Source organism: Petromyzon marinus, chromosome 23 (assembly GCF_048934315.1).
Source record: "Petromyzon marinus isolate PM22_M1 ecotype Great Lakes invasive population chromosome 23, UKy_Petmar_22M1.pri1.0, whole genome shotgun sequence".
NCBI classification, from domain to species: domain Eukaryota; kingdom Metazoa; phylum Chordata; class Hyperoartia; order Petromyzontiformes; family Petromyzontidae; genus Petromyzon; species Petromyzon marinus.
The window spans coordinates 14,318,557-14,334,836 of record NC_133689.1 but is presented as its reverse complement, the minus strand read 5'-3'; the positions used below and the strand labels follow the sequence as shown (position 1 = coordinate 14,334,836).

Sequence of the window (16,280 nt, the reverse complement as noted above, 5' to 3'; positions counted from 1 at the left end):
CAGCGTCTCTCTGAGCCACACAGCGAGCGATTCGAGTGAAGCCAACCACCCTTGCCACCAGCCTGCTCATTCCACTCCAATAACTCCTTGCTCCCAGCATGCGCTGCTGCTACACTGCAGTGTTAGTCAACGGGTCTCCACAAGTCTACGGGTTCCTCTGAGTGGATCTTGGAGACTCGTTCTGTTCTATGGGTCTGTGCACGTGTGGGTGTCTACGTAAATCTAGGATGGTGGCTACTCTCGTAGCCTCTTTACCCACAATATCTGGAACTATTCAGGCAACTTCACCTGTCCCCTGCTAAAATATTGTTGGAACCCTCCTCATCAACTGTGCTTCGGTAACCCCCCTGATGTGTTTATGATTGTCACCAGGGTGGTACGTGAATAGGCATTCAAGGTTTAACCTGCCGAGAACTGGAGAGACCAGAATGAATATCATCTGCAAGCGTAAACTGGTGCAGGAGTCTGCCAGTAGCAGGCGATGATTGCAGCTGCTGTGTGCAATCACAATTGAGATAAAATCTCACCGTGGTGGTGAGATGTTAACTCCCTTGCCTGGTATGCACGAGGTCGTGGGTTCGATCACGACCCTGACGCCTGTATATTTGGTGTTTGCATGTTCTCTCACTCCCTCTGGTCATGTGTATTTCTCTATGGATTCTGCAGGTTTTTCACTCCATATTTAGAATAAAAAAAATGCTCAGAGTAATTGGCTGCTGTAAATTTCCACATTATAAGCCTTAGGCAGGTTGCTTCATATAATTAGCTTAATAGCTCAGTGGCTCTTACCGGGTAAAAAAGGGAAATAATTTGCAATGTAATTTTGGGAATTTGGAAAAATAGAACAAGAAGAATAAAAAAAAATCCCGTTACGACCGCAGTGGCTATCGCTGAATGGGCAAAATAAAGTGCAACCATACGCAATTAATACATAGCGTGAGAAATATATACGTCGCAAATCAAATAAATAATACGTAGTTAAACCTTTGAAAAACAATCAAATTGGGATGCAAGTGGTGGGCGAGTTCTCCTTGTTGGAAGTACATTTGCTCCCATCGCGTATTTCTGTGCTCCTTAACGGATGTAATTTCATTTGGTACAAGCTGAGCCGACTTGTTTTTTGCCCCCATGCAAGTTTACTGCGCTTTGTACGACCACCATTCTCAAAGCAGTGGGTGTAGTAACAATATTCAAATACTTCACCTGGGAAATGTCTCTCGAGGTGTAACCTCATTAGCAGGTGTTGTATATGTTGGCCTTTTCCCAAAAATTGATACTACGAAAATTTTTGCCAATATATACATATTTTTAAAATACTTATCAATCGGGGTGAGCATGGGCCATGAAAGGGTGATGCACACCCCACCCCTCACACCCAGCTGCCTTGCCACATTAAAAGCAACTCGAGGGAGGAGGCCATAAAGAGCCTTAAATAATAAACTCCGGGGCAAAGGGAGGTTAACGACGATCTTGGAAATCTCCACGGTACGGGGGATCATGAGTCACACCTTCACGAACGTTTTGGACAGTTTCACAAACATATCCAGACACAAAGCAGGGGCAAATGGACATTACAACTGGCGTTTTCTTTAAATGGTAAAAGTTCGAAACTTAGTGACAATAATAAATCGACATTCTAAACTGCAGTCTACATTAGTGGCTTTTATTATTACTTATTTTATTTCACCCGTATTCACCTCATATATTGTTTATTATTGTATCTTTCTATCTATGTGACTTTACCAAAAGAACCAAGGAATATGAATTCCGGCAGTCAAGAAAGCTTAAGTGAAAACTTAGTTATATCTCCAACCTCAGGATTTCAAAATATAACTCAAGAATAAAAAGCACGGATCCCTGGATACAGACAGGGAGCAAAGGTTAAAAAACCCTCTTGAAATACCGGAGGTAACAACTAACGGTACATTACAAATCTTGGTTAAACATGAACCAAATAATAATCCTGAGGTATTAGACCTAGGGTAACTCAAAATAGATACAAGGAAAATAGGTCAAACACACAAGACCAGATAATATGTATTCCATGGAATCAGAGCCTCCCGGCCGCCTTTGTGTTCCAACAATTTGACACAACACATGGTAGCAATAAAATACGTATGAAGGGAGGGTGCCTCCCCTTGAGATAGCAAACACCACGAAGGCAGAGGGGGGGGATGCAAACAAAAACATGGTGATCGAAAGCAGCCAGTCAAAGGTCAAAAGGGGGGGGGGGGGGCAACCAGGCAGTTGCGGCCGCTGGAGGAGAACGAGACAGAGAATTTCACACTTAACCAAGGACACAGATCACGCAACTCAGTTTGCAAGGGGCAGGCTCCGGGGCATGGCCTCGAGATCAACCATGGATGTCGTGTCTTGCAGAGAGAAAGACAGTGTATTGTGAAGAGCTGAGTTCGGCATGGACCGACAGAGTAGCGCCGAACGCTTAATTCTACATTTATCCTGATGTTTTGAGTCGCTTGCAGAGTCAAGCATTGAGATAAATTGTATTGTACTCAGCTATCAGAGTTGTGTAAGAGGTGTGCTAATAGAATTGACAAGTTTTGAGAGTGAGTGATCCAGCGAGCGACGAGCAGCTCACAGCAGGAGCCCTCTTGGAAGAAGGACGGAGAACACGAAAGTTTAGCAACGACAATGTGAAGCCCTGAAAGAAGGGTGGGAGAGGCACCACTGAATGCCAGCGTGAAGCTGGCAGCTGCACGATCAAGGAGCGAGCAATAGAGAAAGTGAGAGAAAGAGTGACGAGCAACTACAAGCAATCAACCTGTAGAAAGGGCAGAACACGCCAAGCATCGACCAAGCGAGCATTGCAGGGGACCAGCAGCAGCAGACGAGCTGCGAGCACAATCGTGCACCACCAGAGAGCACAGAGCAGAAGAGAGCGCTCAACCAGTGCAACCGGGCAAGAGTGTCGGCACCAGCGACCTGCGGACGAGCAACGAGAGCCATCATGCATCGCCAGAGAGAGCAGAGCAGTGGAAATAACCTGAGCCAGCTCAGCCCTGAAGTAAGGGCGGGTGTCCGTGTGAAGCTGGCAGCTGCACGATAAAGGAGAGAGCACGGAGCTGGGAAAAGAGCCTGACCAGCCGCCCATGAGGAAGAGTGTCAGCGCCGGTGAGAGCGCCATGGGTTCGACACACACACACACCGAGAAGCACCAGCTGGGAACCAAGACAAGAGTGAGGAACGGTGACCAGCGGACGCGATGCGAGCGCTATCTGACGACAGAATCTCGCGCTTCGCCATCGGCGAGCATCGCGCCAACTCAACCAACCAGCAGTAGAGAGAGCTGGCAACGCCAAGAGGAAGAGTGTTGGCGCAGGCAAGAGCGCCGTGTGTTCAATACACAAACACACACGTACACAGTTAAACACACACACACCGTCCCAGCAGCCCTGCTGGGAACCTGGGGTATTTTCAACACAAGGAACGCCGTACCGCGAAAGACGTCAAGTAACAAGGAACGCCGTACCGCGAAAGACGTCAAGTCAACAAGTGGCAAAGAAGACACACTCATAACACGCATATTGGGACTAATAAGATTGTTCCAAAAAGTTATCTTTATGTTTCAAGAAGGGTTGCCATTCTAAGATGGTGCGTTAAATAGCAGGTGATAGTGAAAAGTATCGCTGCCCGTCGAGTTACATGAATACGATTGTTTAGAAGTATTTTAGTCATTCGTTTTCGTTAATTGCATAATCTTGACAATGAATTCATTGATAACTACCTATTTTCCCGCATATAACCCGCGGGGTATACCACTTTTTACAAACAAAACAAGACCCTACGGGATATATGGAGGTACGGGCTACCCCAAAAATATTTTACACGTGTGACATGTCATAACTCATTTTTTTTTCATGGTAGGACTATCCACTATGCAACACTTACCTTTGACTAAAGCACTGCTGAATAAACCACTCACACTAAAATTGCACATGTTATCAAGTTTTAAATGATTCGAATTGTTTGTACAATGATTCGACAATGTTTGAAGTGGGCGCACTTTGTTTACCGGCGACGGGAGATCTTGGGGGAGAGGTGGGGGGTTGGGGGCGAGGCAATGGTGTTACCGTAGTGCCGCTATTGTCTGTGCAGTGCGCAATCTACCAGTGCTAAAACTGTACTTATCTAGCAGTTACGTGCTACTTATTTATTGGATATTTACTTTTGTTACTTAATTACTGTTTTAAGTTCACTCGTTTCCGGTTTGTTTTTTTATTTGTGCACGTTATGATTTTAATGTTAACAATTGATAGTAAAATGTATTCCAAATGTAAACTTCGTATTAATATGATGGAATTAAGCTGCGGTAACGACGTTAAAGATATTAATGCATGCGGGGTGTATGGAGGTGTGGGCTATCTGACATTTGTTTTTTCACAAAACGCTATTTTTGCAGGGTATATGCGTATGCGGGCTATATGCGTATGCGGGCTATATGCGTCTGCGGGCTATATGCGTACGTGGGCTCTATGCAGGACAATACGGTACTCTTGCTTTAGGCGCATGTTCCTTTGTTGCTGTTTGTATGAATATTGTCACATTATTTTTTAAGGACTTTTCCTATTGCTGTGTATGCTCACTTTACTCTGAGGAATTAACCGATTGTTCTGTTACCCAGTTTAACAAACATGATCATTGAGAGTTAAATGTATGGATCAATGAGGAGGACATCTCCAGGAGTACTGTGTTGACAATCCTAGCATAAGAGTTCGCTTTAAATTTTGATTTAAAGCTTTCGTGACTGCAGTAATTCATATTCTTAGCTCTTTCGGTAAAGTCACGTTGAAGGGAAACAATAAAATAATTGTTTCATATATATTTTATTATTTTATTGTTTCCCTTCAACGTGACTTTACCGAAAGAGCTAAGAATATAGTAGGAGTTCGCTTATTAGAGTGTTATGTTTTTGTTCAGAAATTGAAGTTGCTTGACACAGAAGAGTCTGAGTGGTGCCTTCCTAAGTTCATGCATAATGATCTTAATTATAAGAACTGTATCCTGCGGTGAGATCTGAATTTTGAGACCTGATATAAAACACACTAAGACATAATCAGTAAAAGTTAATGCGAGAATCATTGTATTATCCCGATTGATAATACAACCCTGGACAACGAGGCAGAGCCTAATTAGCATAATTACATGCATTAGCATATTCACATACACTTGCATAACTTAATATGATTACACCTCCATGAATAGCATACATTTTGCATAATTACATAAATGTACATAGTTTCGGAAAATTACAAATTTCTCAATTTTCATTTAGTTTTTTAATTAAAATTTCAAGACCCGAGATATACAACACAGGAGAGGGTGTCCAGGGTGCCGATTGAAGTATGGCAAAAAAAAACCTAGAATGAGCATCATGGAGATTGAAAAAAAATGCCTTCAAAATGCAACCCATCAACTTGATTGCAACAAAAACACCCCCATACAGAAATACAGGTCTCGCTGGTTCTGCCAATCGTACAAGCCATGCACAACGCATCCCACCCGCTGTCACCTGAGTGCAAGACTGATCCGGTTCAGTCAGTAAGCTACCAGAGCTTTGCACTTTTAAATAATCAAAATTGACAAATTAATTTCTGTAGAACTGCTACTTGTTCTGTTTAGTTTTACATTGTTATTTTGGTTGCCCGGGTCTCTCGTGCTGGGCAGAGAGTTGGGGAGGGCCAAGCCACCAAAGACAAAACTTGGTCTCATCTGCAGGGTCGTAGTGGGCTCTCGTCAGGGAAGTAAACTTCTGATTCTTCTGATTCTGCAGTATGTGTAAGAGTAGGTGAGTGGGAGGGTGGATGAGTGAGTGGGTGTATTAGTGTGTGGGAGAGTGTGTGTGAGTGGGTGTGTAATTGTGGTCGTTCCGGCGCTGTCCTATGAACCTGGATACCCGGGTTCGATTCCCGCTCATGGCCAACACCAGTGACGATTATCTGAACTGGTGCTGGGCATCCCCTAGGTTAACTCAGACTCAAATTATTTCCTGGTGTGGTGCGTAAAAACTAGAGACAACGGCGGCCGGGCGTGGTGCTGGGCACCCACCCCCTTGTGTTAAGTGCTGGTCTTCATAGGTGCTCGCTAACAGTACTTGCCCCAACAGTCTGATAAGGTTATACAGGAAATCTTTGTCTTTGTGTACTTGTGGAATGCGTTGATGATGTCTGCCAGTTAAAACCCCCTTTAAAAATTACGTTTTATCTCAATGGGCTCGACTTAGGAATTTAACTTCTGGTTCTTCTGATAAACCTTGAAGAGCAGCCATCAGGCTTTGTCTAGCTGCCAAGATGTCTGTGCATCGCACCACACTGTGCCTCAACACGCTGCACATGGGTTCACATTCCAAGCAGTGTCTCGTGATGTCAGTGACGACAATGAAAATATTTAAGTATTTTACTTCCTTCTTCACCGTCGCTATAAGAGAGAGGTCCTGGTCCAGGGTCTCTCTGATCCACACAGCGAGTGATCCCAGCGAAGCCATGAGTCATGGCGAGCGCGACTCCCAGTGAGAGTGTGGATAGTGAGCTGCTCCATCTGCCTGGGCATGTTCGTCTGCCCCTCCACGTTGACCTGCTGACACTCGTTCTGCCTGCGGTGCCTGGAGGCCGCCTTGGGAGTCGGCAAGCAGCTTCAGCTGCCTGCAGTGCCGAGCGACCTCCCCTGTGCGACCCCAGCTGAGGAGGAACGTGGCCCTCGCCAACCTGGTGGAGCAGATCAGAGTTGGAGACGGGATGGCCGTGGCCGTCGTGTGTGACATCTGCGGTGATGGCCACACTCCTGCAGTGAAGACCTGCCTGAGATGCGAGATGTCCTTCTGTGCAACGCACTTGAGACCTCATGTAGAGAATCCTAGGTTGAGAGACCACGCCGTGGTGGATCCTATCGCGAACTTGGATGGGCGACGGTGCCAGCAGCACAGACAGGAGCAGATCAAGTTCTACTGTGAACAGGATGAGAGCCTGGTCTGCACTGTCTGCACCATCGCTGGGGGACATAAAGGGCATGCGTTCATTCCAGTGGAAAATGCACAACGGACAAAACAGGTGAGATATAAATCTCTGCTGTAACCCAATATCCCTCAATGTGACTACAGCATTCTGTGTGTGTGTTGTTCAGATAGAGGGTCTGTATTTTATCATTCAGATTTGCATATTATTAGGTAACTCCTATTGTTCCAGCATTGTGACGGTCAATCAAATCACTTTGGGCAACACAGATTGTAAAACTGGCACACGGTAGACAGCAGAGACACGGAAGACGGCAATGTTGGTTTGAATGTTTAGCAAAGCAGGGTATCCCATGGTTTAGCTAGAAGACAAAGCACTTTGTAACATTGCTGGTAAAGTTGTAAAATACATTTCACGTGGTAAGATTCGTACTTGTGAGTAGCAATAATGGTTGGAGAGAAATGTGGACTAACACGAAATACTTCAAACGTGAGACGGCTTAAAAGTGCACTGACCATGAAATTAAAGGAGGCAAATCAGAAGCCATTCCCGTGGTAGAGACAGGCCGCCAGGCACGGTTTGATTGTCCATAGGCCAGATTTAGATTTGATTCTGTTGCAATGTTTGGTACCTAAAATTCCACCCTGCATCTAACATAGACGCCGTGTATTGGCATTCCACAACAAAACAGTGGATTGTGGTTGAGCACTACCACGGTGAAGCTTGGCCAACCACCAGAGCATTTAGCCTGCCACGCTTTTATTGGCAGGTGAAATGGGGCAACAGAGTGTGGGACTAAGGCCACACAGCTAAGAGACTGCGTGGGACTTGACGTGGGCAGAGCTTCACGTTCACAGCGCTCAATCCTGCCAGTGTCAGGCCCTGCCAGAGGCAATCAAATGGGGACAGCTTAAGTCAAACATCACAATGAAGGATATTCAAGTCAATAATAATCATCATCATGACTATGGATGTATTTGTTGTTTTTGTTGTCGTTGCTGCTGCTAATATTCTTCTATCGTTAGAGTGTTAATATGATTGTGTTAATATTGACATTATTGTGTTTCCTACTACTGACAATGTTACTCTGCGTATTCAATTCTGGCTGTCGCCTGATGATGCTGGTTGTAATTAGAAGTGAGGCAAAACGTCATGGTCCTCGAATTATAAATATTGTGGGTTTACTTTCCAACACACCGGTGGTGCTGAACTAGTCACTAATTGGCACGTTGTGTTTACGTGACGAACCTTACTAATTGACTGAGTCGGGTGGTGGCAGGTTTAATTTACATGACCTAACCCAAAAAAAACATTTTATGAATATTGGTCGCCAAAGCCTACTTGTTAAACTTGATCTGCATATATTGACTTGTAGCAATATTCCTTAAATTACTATTATCACATACACTGCATTTCTAGGAATGTTTAAACTGTGATATGAGTGTGCAGTTGTTCCTGCTTTGGGGAGCGGTGGTGTAGTGGTTAGCGTACTGCGAACCTGGTCACATGGCTCTCCCCACCCCTGAGTCCTGTCCAACTTGTCCCAATACGCCCGAGCAGCAGCCCTATCAGCACCAGAGCTGTCTGTATCCTAATACAGCTCTGGCACTCAGCTTGGTTTCCTGTAATATTTCGTATTTAAGTTTAGGTGTTTACCGCACTGTCACGCAAAGGGTGTGCTGTAGATATCTCGGGGGGTTATGGTTGTCGGTTCCGCGAGATTCCATTGTTGGGAAAAACTGTAGAAAACACGAGCGTGGGAGTGGGGACTCCTTAATACACCGCGCTGTGATCCAGCCACCTACCTCAGACACGGCTGTTGCGCTGCCTGCTAAAGACCACCTCACAACCTGGGAGGTTGAAAGATTCAAATGGTCATGATTATCGCTGGGCGATCCAGGAAACTGGCCTGCAAGGATCTGGGTTAAAGACATGGACCACTTGATGATGATAATGATTCGAGTACCAAACATCGCGTATTTGTCTACCCCATGTATAGGAGGCGTTCAGACTCGAGAAGACGGGGAGAGAAAAAAATAAAACTATGGCAGAATCACAGATACAGCAGCTCAAGCGTGCCTACAAACGCGTGCAGGTACAGAGAGACACACAGACACGTGCAGGTAGAGAGAGACACACAGACATGTGCAGGTACAGAGATACACACAGACACGCGCAGGTACAGAGATACACAGAGACACGCGCAGGTACAGAGAGACACACAGACACGTGCAGGTACAGAGAGACACACAGACACGTGCATGTACAGAGAGACACACAGACACGTGCAGGTACAGAGAGACACACAGACACGTGCAGGTACAGAGAGACACACAGACACGTGCAGGTACAGAGAGACACACAGACATGTGCAGGTACAGAGAGACACACAGACACGTGCAGGTACAGAGAGACACACAGACACGTGCAGGTGCAGAGAGACACACAGACACGTGCAGGTATAGAGAGACACACAGACACGTGCAGGTGCAGAGAAACACAGACGCGTGCAGGTACAGAGAGACACACAGACACGTGCAGGTACAGAGAGACACACAGACACGTGCAGGTACAGAGAGACGCACAGACATGTGCAGGTACAGAGAGACGCACAGACACGTGCAGGTACAGAGAGACACACAGACACGTGCAGGTACAGAGAGACACACAGACACGTGCAGGTACAGAGAGAAACACAGACACGTGCAGGTACAGAGAGACACACAGACACGTGCAGGTACAGAGAGACGCACAGACATGTGCAGGTACAGAGAGACGCACAGACACGTGCAGGTACAGAGAGACACACAGACACGTGCAGGTACAGAGAGACACACAGACACGTGCAGGTACAGAGAGACACACAGATACGTGCAGGTACAGAGAGACACACAGACACGTGCAGGTACAGAGAGACGCACAGACATGTGCAGGTACAGAGAGACGCACAGACACGTGCAGGTACAGAGAGACACACAGACACGTGCAGGTACAGAGAGACACACAGACACGTGCAGGTACAGAGAGACGCACAGACACGTGCAGGTACAGAGAGACACACAGACACGTGCAGGTACAGAGAGACACACAGACACGTGCAGGTACAGAGAGAAACACAGACACGTGCAGGTACAGAGAGACACACAGACACGTGCAGGTACAGATAGATGCACAGACACGTGCAGGTACAGACAAACACGCAAACTATACGGGTACTTAGCATTTGGCTTGAGTGCCCATGGATATCCTCACTAAATCTCCTCCTTTCTTGCATTTAATTACTCGACGTTCTCAAAAATTAAGTCACCCGCCTTAATGTACGGAGTTATGAGACGTGGCCGTGTCGAAGTCCTTCATGACGTCACATCGCACTGTGTCGTGTTGCATTTCAAGAGCGCGTCATCGTATCACTGCGTAGGAGTCTCTGCGTGGGACCAAGGAGCGGATCAGTCGAGAGTTTGTGCGCCGGAGGGAGCAGCTGACGGAAGAGGAGAGGGAGGCGCTGGAGCGCGTGGACGAGGAGGGCCGTTCCGTGCTGTCCCGCATCCAGGCGGACATCGCTCGCTACGAAAGCAGAGCACGCGGCCTGGAGCAGGAGATCAAGCAGCTGCTCGCCACCCTCGCCGTGCAGGACCCGCTCTCCTTCCTGCAGGTGGCACCACCTCCATTCACTCGCCGTGGTGGCTAGGAGATGTTAACTACCTCGCCTGGTATGCAGGAGGTCGTGGGTTCGATAACAACGCTGACGTCTGCTGTATATTCAGAGTTTGCATCTCTCTCTCTCTCCTCGCACATGCGTGGATTTTTCACAGGTTCTCCGGTTTTCACCTCCAAATTTAGAATCAACATCACGCGTTTAGCGTAGTTTGCTGCTATAAATTTCCACACAATAAGCCACTTTCTTGAGTTATCGTTTGTGGCAAGATTACTTCTGAACCAAAGCTATATAGCTCAGTGGGCCTTACCTGGTAAGCTATAAAAACTATGTTTATAGTTTATACTCATAGCCTTGGTTTATCAGAGGGTTAATCTACAACCAGCAGAGGCGCAGCACCCTGTGAGACGTTGACATTGTTGGCAATATTATTTCAGTGTTTTACGATATGGGAGCAAGCGGTGGTGTCCATGAATAAACGCGCGTTTGCTTCCATGTGACATTCAGACCTGGACTTGTCCAGTACAACATCGCCATTTACCTCGCCTGCTATGCAGGAGCTCGTGGGTTTGACCCCGACACTGATGAAGCCTGCTGTATATTTAGACTTTGCGTTTTTCTCTCTCTCCCTATTGTCCCATAGATTTTTCTCCGGGTCCTTTGATTTTTTTCTTCCACATTTATAATCAATATCATTCATTCAGAGTATTAGGCAGCTACTATAAATTTCCCACGTGATAAGCCACTTCGTTGAGCTGTCATTTGTGATAGCCAGGTTGCTTCTGAAAAAGAGCGACATAGCTCAGTGGGATTTACCTGCTAACAATTTCAAAACGTTAAGTTTATTCAGAGTTCAACACGTGAGTTGTTTTTAGACCACTCGTGTAGGTGATGGACTAGACCTGTAAAGGGTGGTTTTGTATTTTTTAGACGTCCGTCCGTGTCCAGTTAAATTAACCCTGTTTTTCACCATTCTCAGTGTGCAGATATTTGCTAATTCCCTGATGTCGCACTCCACCATAAGCGGCAGGTGACTGTGTGGAGGTGGGGCATCCGTTTATGATGTCAATGTTAATGTGAAATGCGGGTTTGTGTTTTTCAGGATCCCCTGCATGAGAGTCTCAGGTCAGTACCAACCCAGACTCAAACTCGAGCTCAGTCTGCCACCTGGTGGACAAATCAGCTAACGGTCGTGATGTAATTCCTAATACACCCCATTGTATGAAGTCGTATCCCATATGGTCTATTGTATCCCATACAGGAAGTCCTCGGGTTACACACCTAATTTATTCATGAGACTCGTTCGTAAGTCGGGAAACAATATTGCACCATATTTAAATCCCAACACGGTTGTAAAATGTCTTACGGTTAAACAGAGGGAAGCATTGTTAAACTCATAATTAAGAATAAATGTTGTACATTTGTAATCTAACACTGTAAACATTTTGCAGTATAGTCAATTAAACATAAAATAACATAAATAGAAAACAAATTAATTTTCACTTACATTGATGCTAGCTTGTGGTCGGAAGGGGGGCAATGAGTCACTACAACAAACAGGGCACGCATGCACACACAAAGACACCCCAACGACAACAATCCCCCCATGTAGCCTTCACAGGATGTTTGGGGAAAGTTCTCTCAGCGAGCAGTGCCCAAGATGGCCACCACTGTGGCACACGAGGGGGTGGGTGCCCAGCGTCATGGCCCGCTGCTTTTGTCTCCCCGGTGGCCTGTTCTAGGCCAAGTGCACTTTGAGGCCACGTGAAGTGTCGAACGCCCGCTGGCAGGGGGTCACGGGGCAGACCCAGGTGCCACACACTTAGAGGCGAATGGCGGTTGTTTGTAGAGAGACATGGACCCTCATTAGACTGTGTATCATGCTGCGTGTTTAGAGAGACAAGGACCCTCATTAGACTCTGTGTGTTCCTGTGCTGTGAGTGCAGGAGGAGCTCCGTCTCCCAGGAGACTCAGGATGACCCAGCCCCCATCTCCCATGGTCTGAACCTTGCAAAAGTCATCTCAGTGGGCGGCGTCCAAACTAAACTTCTGCCTTTTCTCGGTACATCCCTCTGCCACGACGATCTTCCTTAGACTACATTACAAACTCCAGATTGCCGACAAATCCTACCCATTTGGAGGGCCTCCTTTATTTCACCCAGGCTTGAGTGCATTAATGCAGCGTGACCCATTGGCAAGGGAGACCTACGTGCATCCTGGTCATGAAACGGGCACCGAGATGCTGGGTGAAAGATCGCTAACAACACGAAGGGTCTCACTCATCATGAGTTGCAAATAACAACAGCAACGTGACAGTGCGTTTCTTGAGAGAAAAAGGGCGACTTTGTAAGCTACGGACGAAGCAGTTCCAGTCCTGTCACGCTCATTTAGACGCTGACCATCACGCGTGGGTGCAGTGGGTTCACGGTTGGTTGAGGAAAGTGGCTGCTACGTGAGAATTAAGACGAACGAGAGCCAAATGATAAGTAACTTATTGTACTTAGGGCGCTCACTGCGGGCAAATTGGAATTAAACTGTTCACGTAAAACGAAGTGCAGGATGGAGGCTGCAGCTGTTTCATAATCGCGTAGGCAGCCTTCACAACCAGGACTTTAAAAAGTACGAAGGAATGTAAATGATTGACTGGGTCTCAGAGTTTCAGTGCAAGATCCTCATTTTTCTCCAGGTCCTCCGGTTTTTTTCCCTCCACGTTTAGAAATCTGCCCTTGGGGTATTTGGCACTTCGATGAGCAATCAGCACGTGTGGCCAGGTCGCTACACACAGTGCAGTGTGCATACCGCTACGTTACCACTCCTCACACCCACTCATTCACCCACCCACTCACTCACCTACACACACCCCCACACACCCACTCATTCACCTACTCACCTACTCACTCATTCAACCACTCACTTACCTACTCACTCACCCACTCATTCACCCACTCACTCATCTACGCACACCCCCACTCACCCACTCATTCACCTACCTAAACCCCCACTCATTTACCCACTACCCACAAGTTAATATTTTAAAAGGTTAGTATACACACTGGGGGAGTGGTGGGAAAGCGGCTGATGCGCTGCACAACGTGGAGTCGATTCCTGTATAAGCAGCGTTGAGCTTGGCTAGTGATGGGATGGGTGATCACCGTGCATAGCAGATGCTATAGGCTGCGGGGCTCTTTGACCTACCTATTTAGCATATTTTAATTTCACCAGGTGCAGGTACCCACTGAGCTAAGTAGCTCTTGTTCAGAAGCGAGCTGGCCGTCACGAATGATAGCTCAACCGATTGGCTGACATCATCGTCATCCCGTTGACATTTATATCAGTTGCCAAATATTCACAGAGACCCATATAGATACTGAGAGACCCATACAGATATTAGACCCATAGTCACACGTAGAAAACAATAACGATACCAATGGAGACCTAGAGATACATAAACACCCATAGAGGTACTCATACACCCATAAACATCCATGTAGACACATAGACATACATAGACTCATAGAGATACCTAGAGACCCATAGAGATACATAGGGACAAATAGAGATACATAGAGACCAATAGACTGAACTCATTTTAGATTTGAAGTTTTCGTGATATCAAAGATCCATACTCTTTGTTTTTGTCGGTAAAGTCACGTAGGTCAAAACAAAACAAAACTAAATTAATTCACGACGTTGAGCGCAACACATGCGTCCGTCTTCAGATGGCTGTGACGAGGATTATATAACTGCGGGGGGGGGGGGGACCCAGGCATACTTAAGCGATTGTTCTTTCGCTGTTTGTCCCCACGTGAAGACGGACACTTATATTGTGCCCGAAACGTCGTGATTTAATTTAGTTGTTTTCATTTTTTATTTATTTTATTTTTACCTACGTGACTTTACCGAAAAAAACACAGAGTATGAACTCATTGTATTTGACCAGATAAGGCCCCACTGAGCTGTGTAGCTCTTGTTCAGAAACGACTTGGCCATCACAACTTATAGATCAACCAAGTGGCTGATATCGTCACCGTGTGGACAAGTATGGACGCAGCCAAATAGTAGATGCAAGAGGAGGGAAAAACCGGAGGACCCGGCAGAGCTTTGGGAATCTATATTATTTAATTAAAGAAAAAACTTTAAACTGTTGTGACGGGGTGGGCAGCAGAGGGCAGTGCAGCATGAACCATTGTTGTACTGCACCTCTACGCTTCCACCTTCACGGTCCCCATCATCGCCAACGAGCACCGACGAGAGCGGTGAAGTATGGTCAAATAACCACCCAGGATGCGCACGGTGCGGGGAGGCGCTCACCCAGCAGCGGAGTGACACACAATGTCTGTGTGTGGATGTCAGAATGTGCGAGGCTGTGACACACAATGTGTGTATGGATGTGAGAGTATGCGAGGCTGTGACACACAATGTCTGTGTGTGGGTGTGAGAGTGTACGAGGCTGTGACACACAATGTCTGTGTGTGGGTGTGAGAGTGTGCGAGACTGTGACACACAATGTCTGTGTGTGTGGATGTGAGAGTGTGCGAGGCTGTGACACACAATGTGTGTGTGTGTGGGTGTGAGAGTGTTGCGAGGCTGTGACACACAATGTCTGTGTGTGGATGTGAGAGTGTGCGAGGCTGTGACACACAATGTCTGTGTTTGTGGATGTGAGAGTGTGCGAGGCTGTGACACACAATGTCTGTGTGTGGATGTGAGAGAGTGTGCGAGGCTGTGACACACAATGTCTGTGTGTGGATGTGAGAGTGGCGTTCACATTGTGGTGCTGGCATTATCACAGCTGCTCACTACCACTGCACACACACCCATGGTCATGTGAGTGTAGCACTTATTAATTAATAGTTATTATTTATTATAATTAACTAATTATTCACAAGTGATTAGCAGTATATGTACACTAATACTAACTAATATCAGTATGTGTACACTAACACTAACTAATATTAGTGTGTGTACACTAATACTAACTAATATTAGTATGTGTACATTAATCCTAAATAATATTACAATGTGTGTACACTAATACTAACGTTAGTATGTGTACACTAATACTAACTATTATTAGTATGTGTACACTAATACTAACTAATATTAGTATGTATACACTAATACTAACTATTATTAGTATGTGTACACTAATACTCACCACAGATGGACGCTCACCGACTCTGGACACAAACTCAGCCGGCGACCACCTCCAGATTTCCTCGAATCTCAAGACGGCGACGCTGAGCGATGTCTCCCAGGGTCGCCCCCGTCACCCACACCGCTTTCAGTGCCGGTCACAAGTGCTGTGCTCTGAGAGCTTCTCGTCAGGTCAGCACTACTGGGAGTTGGACGTGGGGAGCGCGAAGCAGTGTCTGGTTGGAGCTGCGTACGGGACGATCCCACGGAGAGAGAGTGGTGCTAAGTGCCTCCTAGGACTGAGTGACGTCTCCTGGTGTCTACAGAAAGATAACGACAGCTTCTCAGTGGTACATGGCCAGGTAGTGACGTCACTGTCGGTGCCGCAGCCTCCGCGGAGAGTCGGGGTTCACCTGGACTGGGACGCGGGGCTGCTGTCGTTTTACAGTGCCGACTCCATGGCGCTGTTGCACTCGTTTCACCAAACATTCACTCAGCCCCTACACCCTGGGCTGTGGGTG

At 46.6% G+C, this 16,280-nt stretch overlaps 1 protein-coding gene across 1 annotated transcript; it reads left to right on the top strand.

Annotated features, from left to right (window-relative positions):
* Positions 1-6,434: 6,434 nt before the first annotated feature.
* LOC116945094 (E3 ubiquitin-protein ligase TRIM47-like) lies at positions 6,435-14,331 on the top strand. The gene is made up of 5 exons (XM_032959200.2): positions 6,435-7,064; positions 8,968-9,063; positions 10,387-10,620; positions 11,726-11,748; positions 12,570-14,331. Exons 1-5 carry the CDS (start codon positions 6,753-6,755, stop codon positions 12,715-12,717), a joined length of 813 nt encoding a protein of 270 aa, XP_032815091.2. The 5' UTR covers positions 6,435-6,752; the 3' UTR covers positions 12,718-14,331.
* The last annotated feature ends 1,949 nt before the right edge of the window (positions 14,332-16,280 follow it).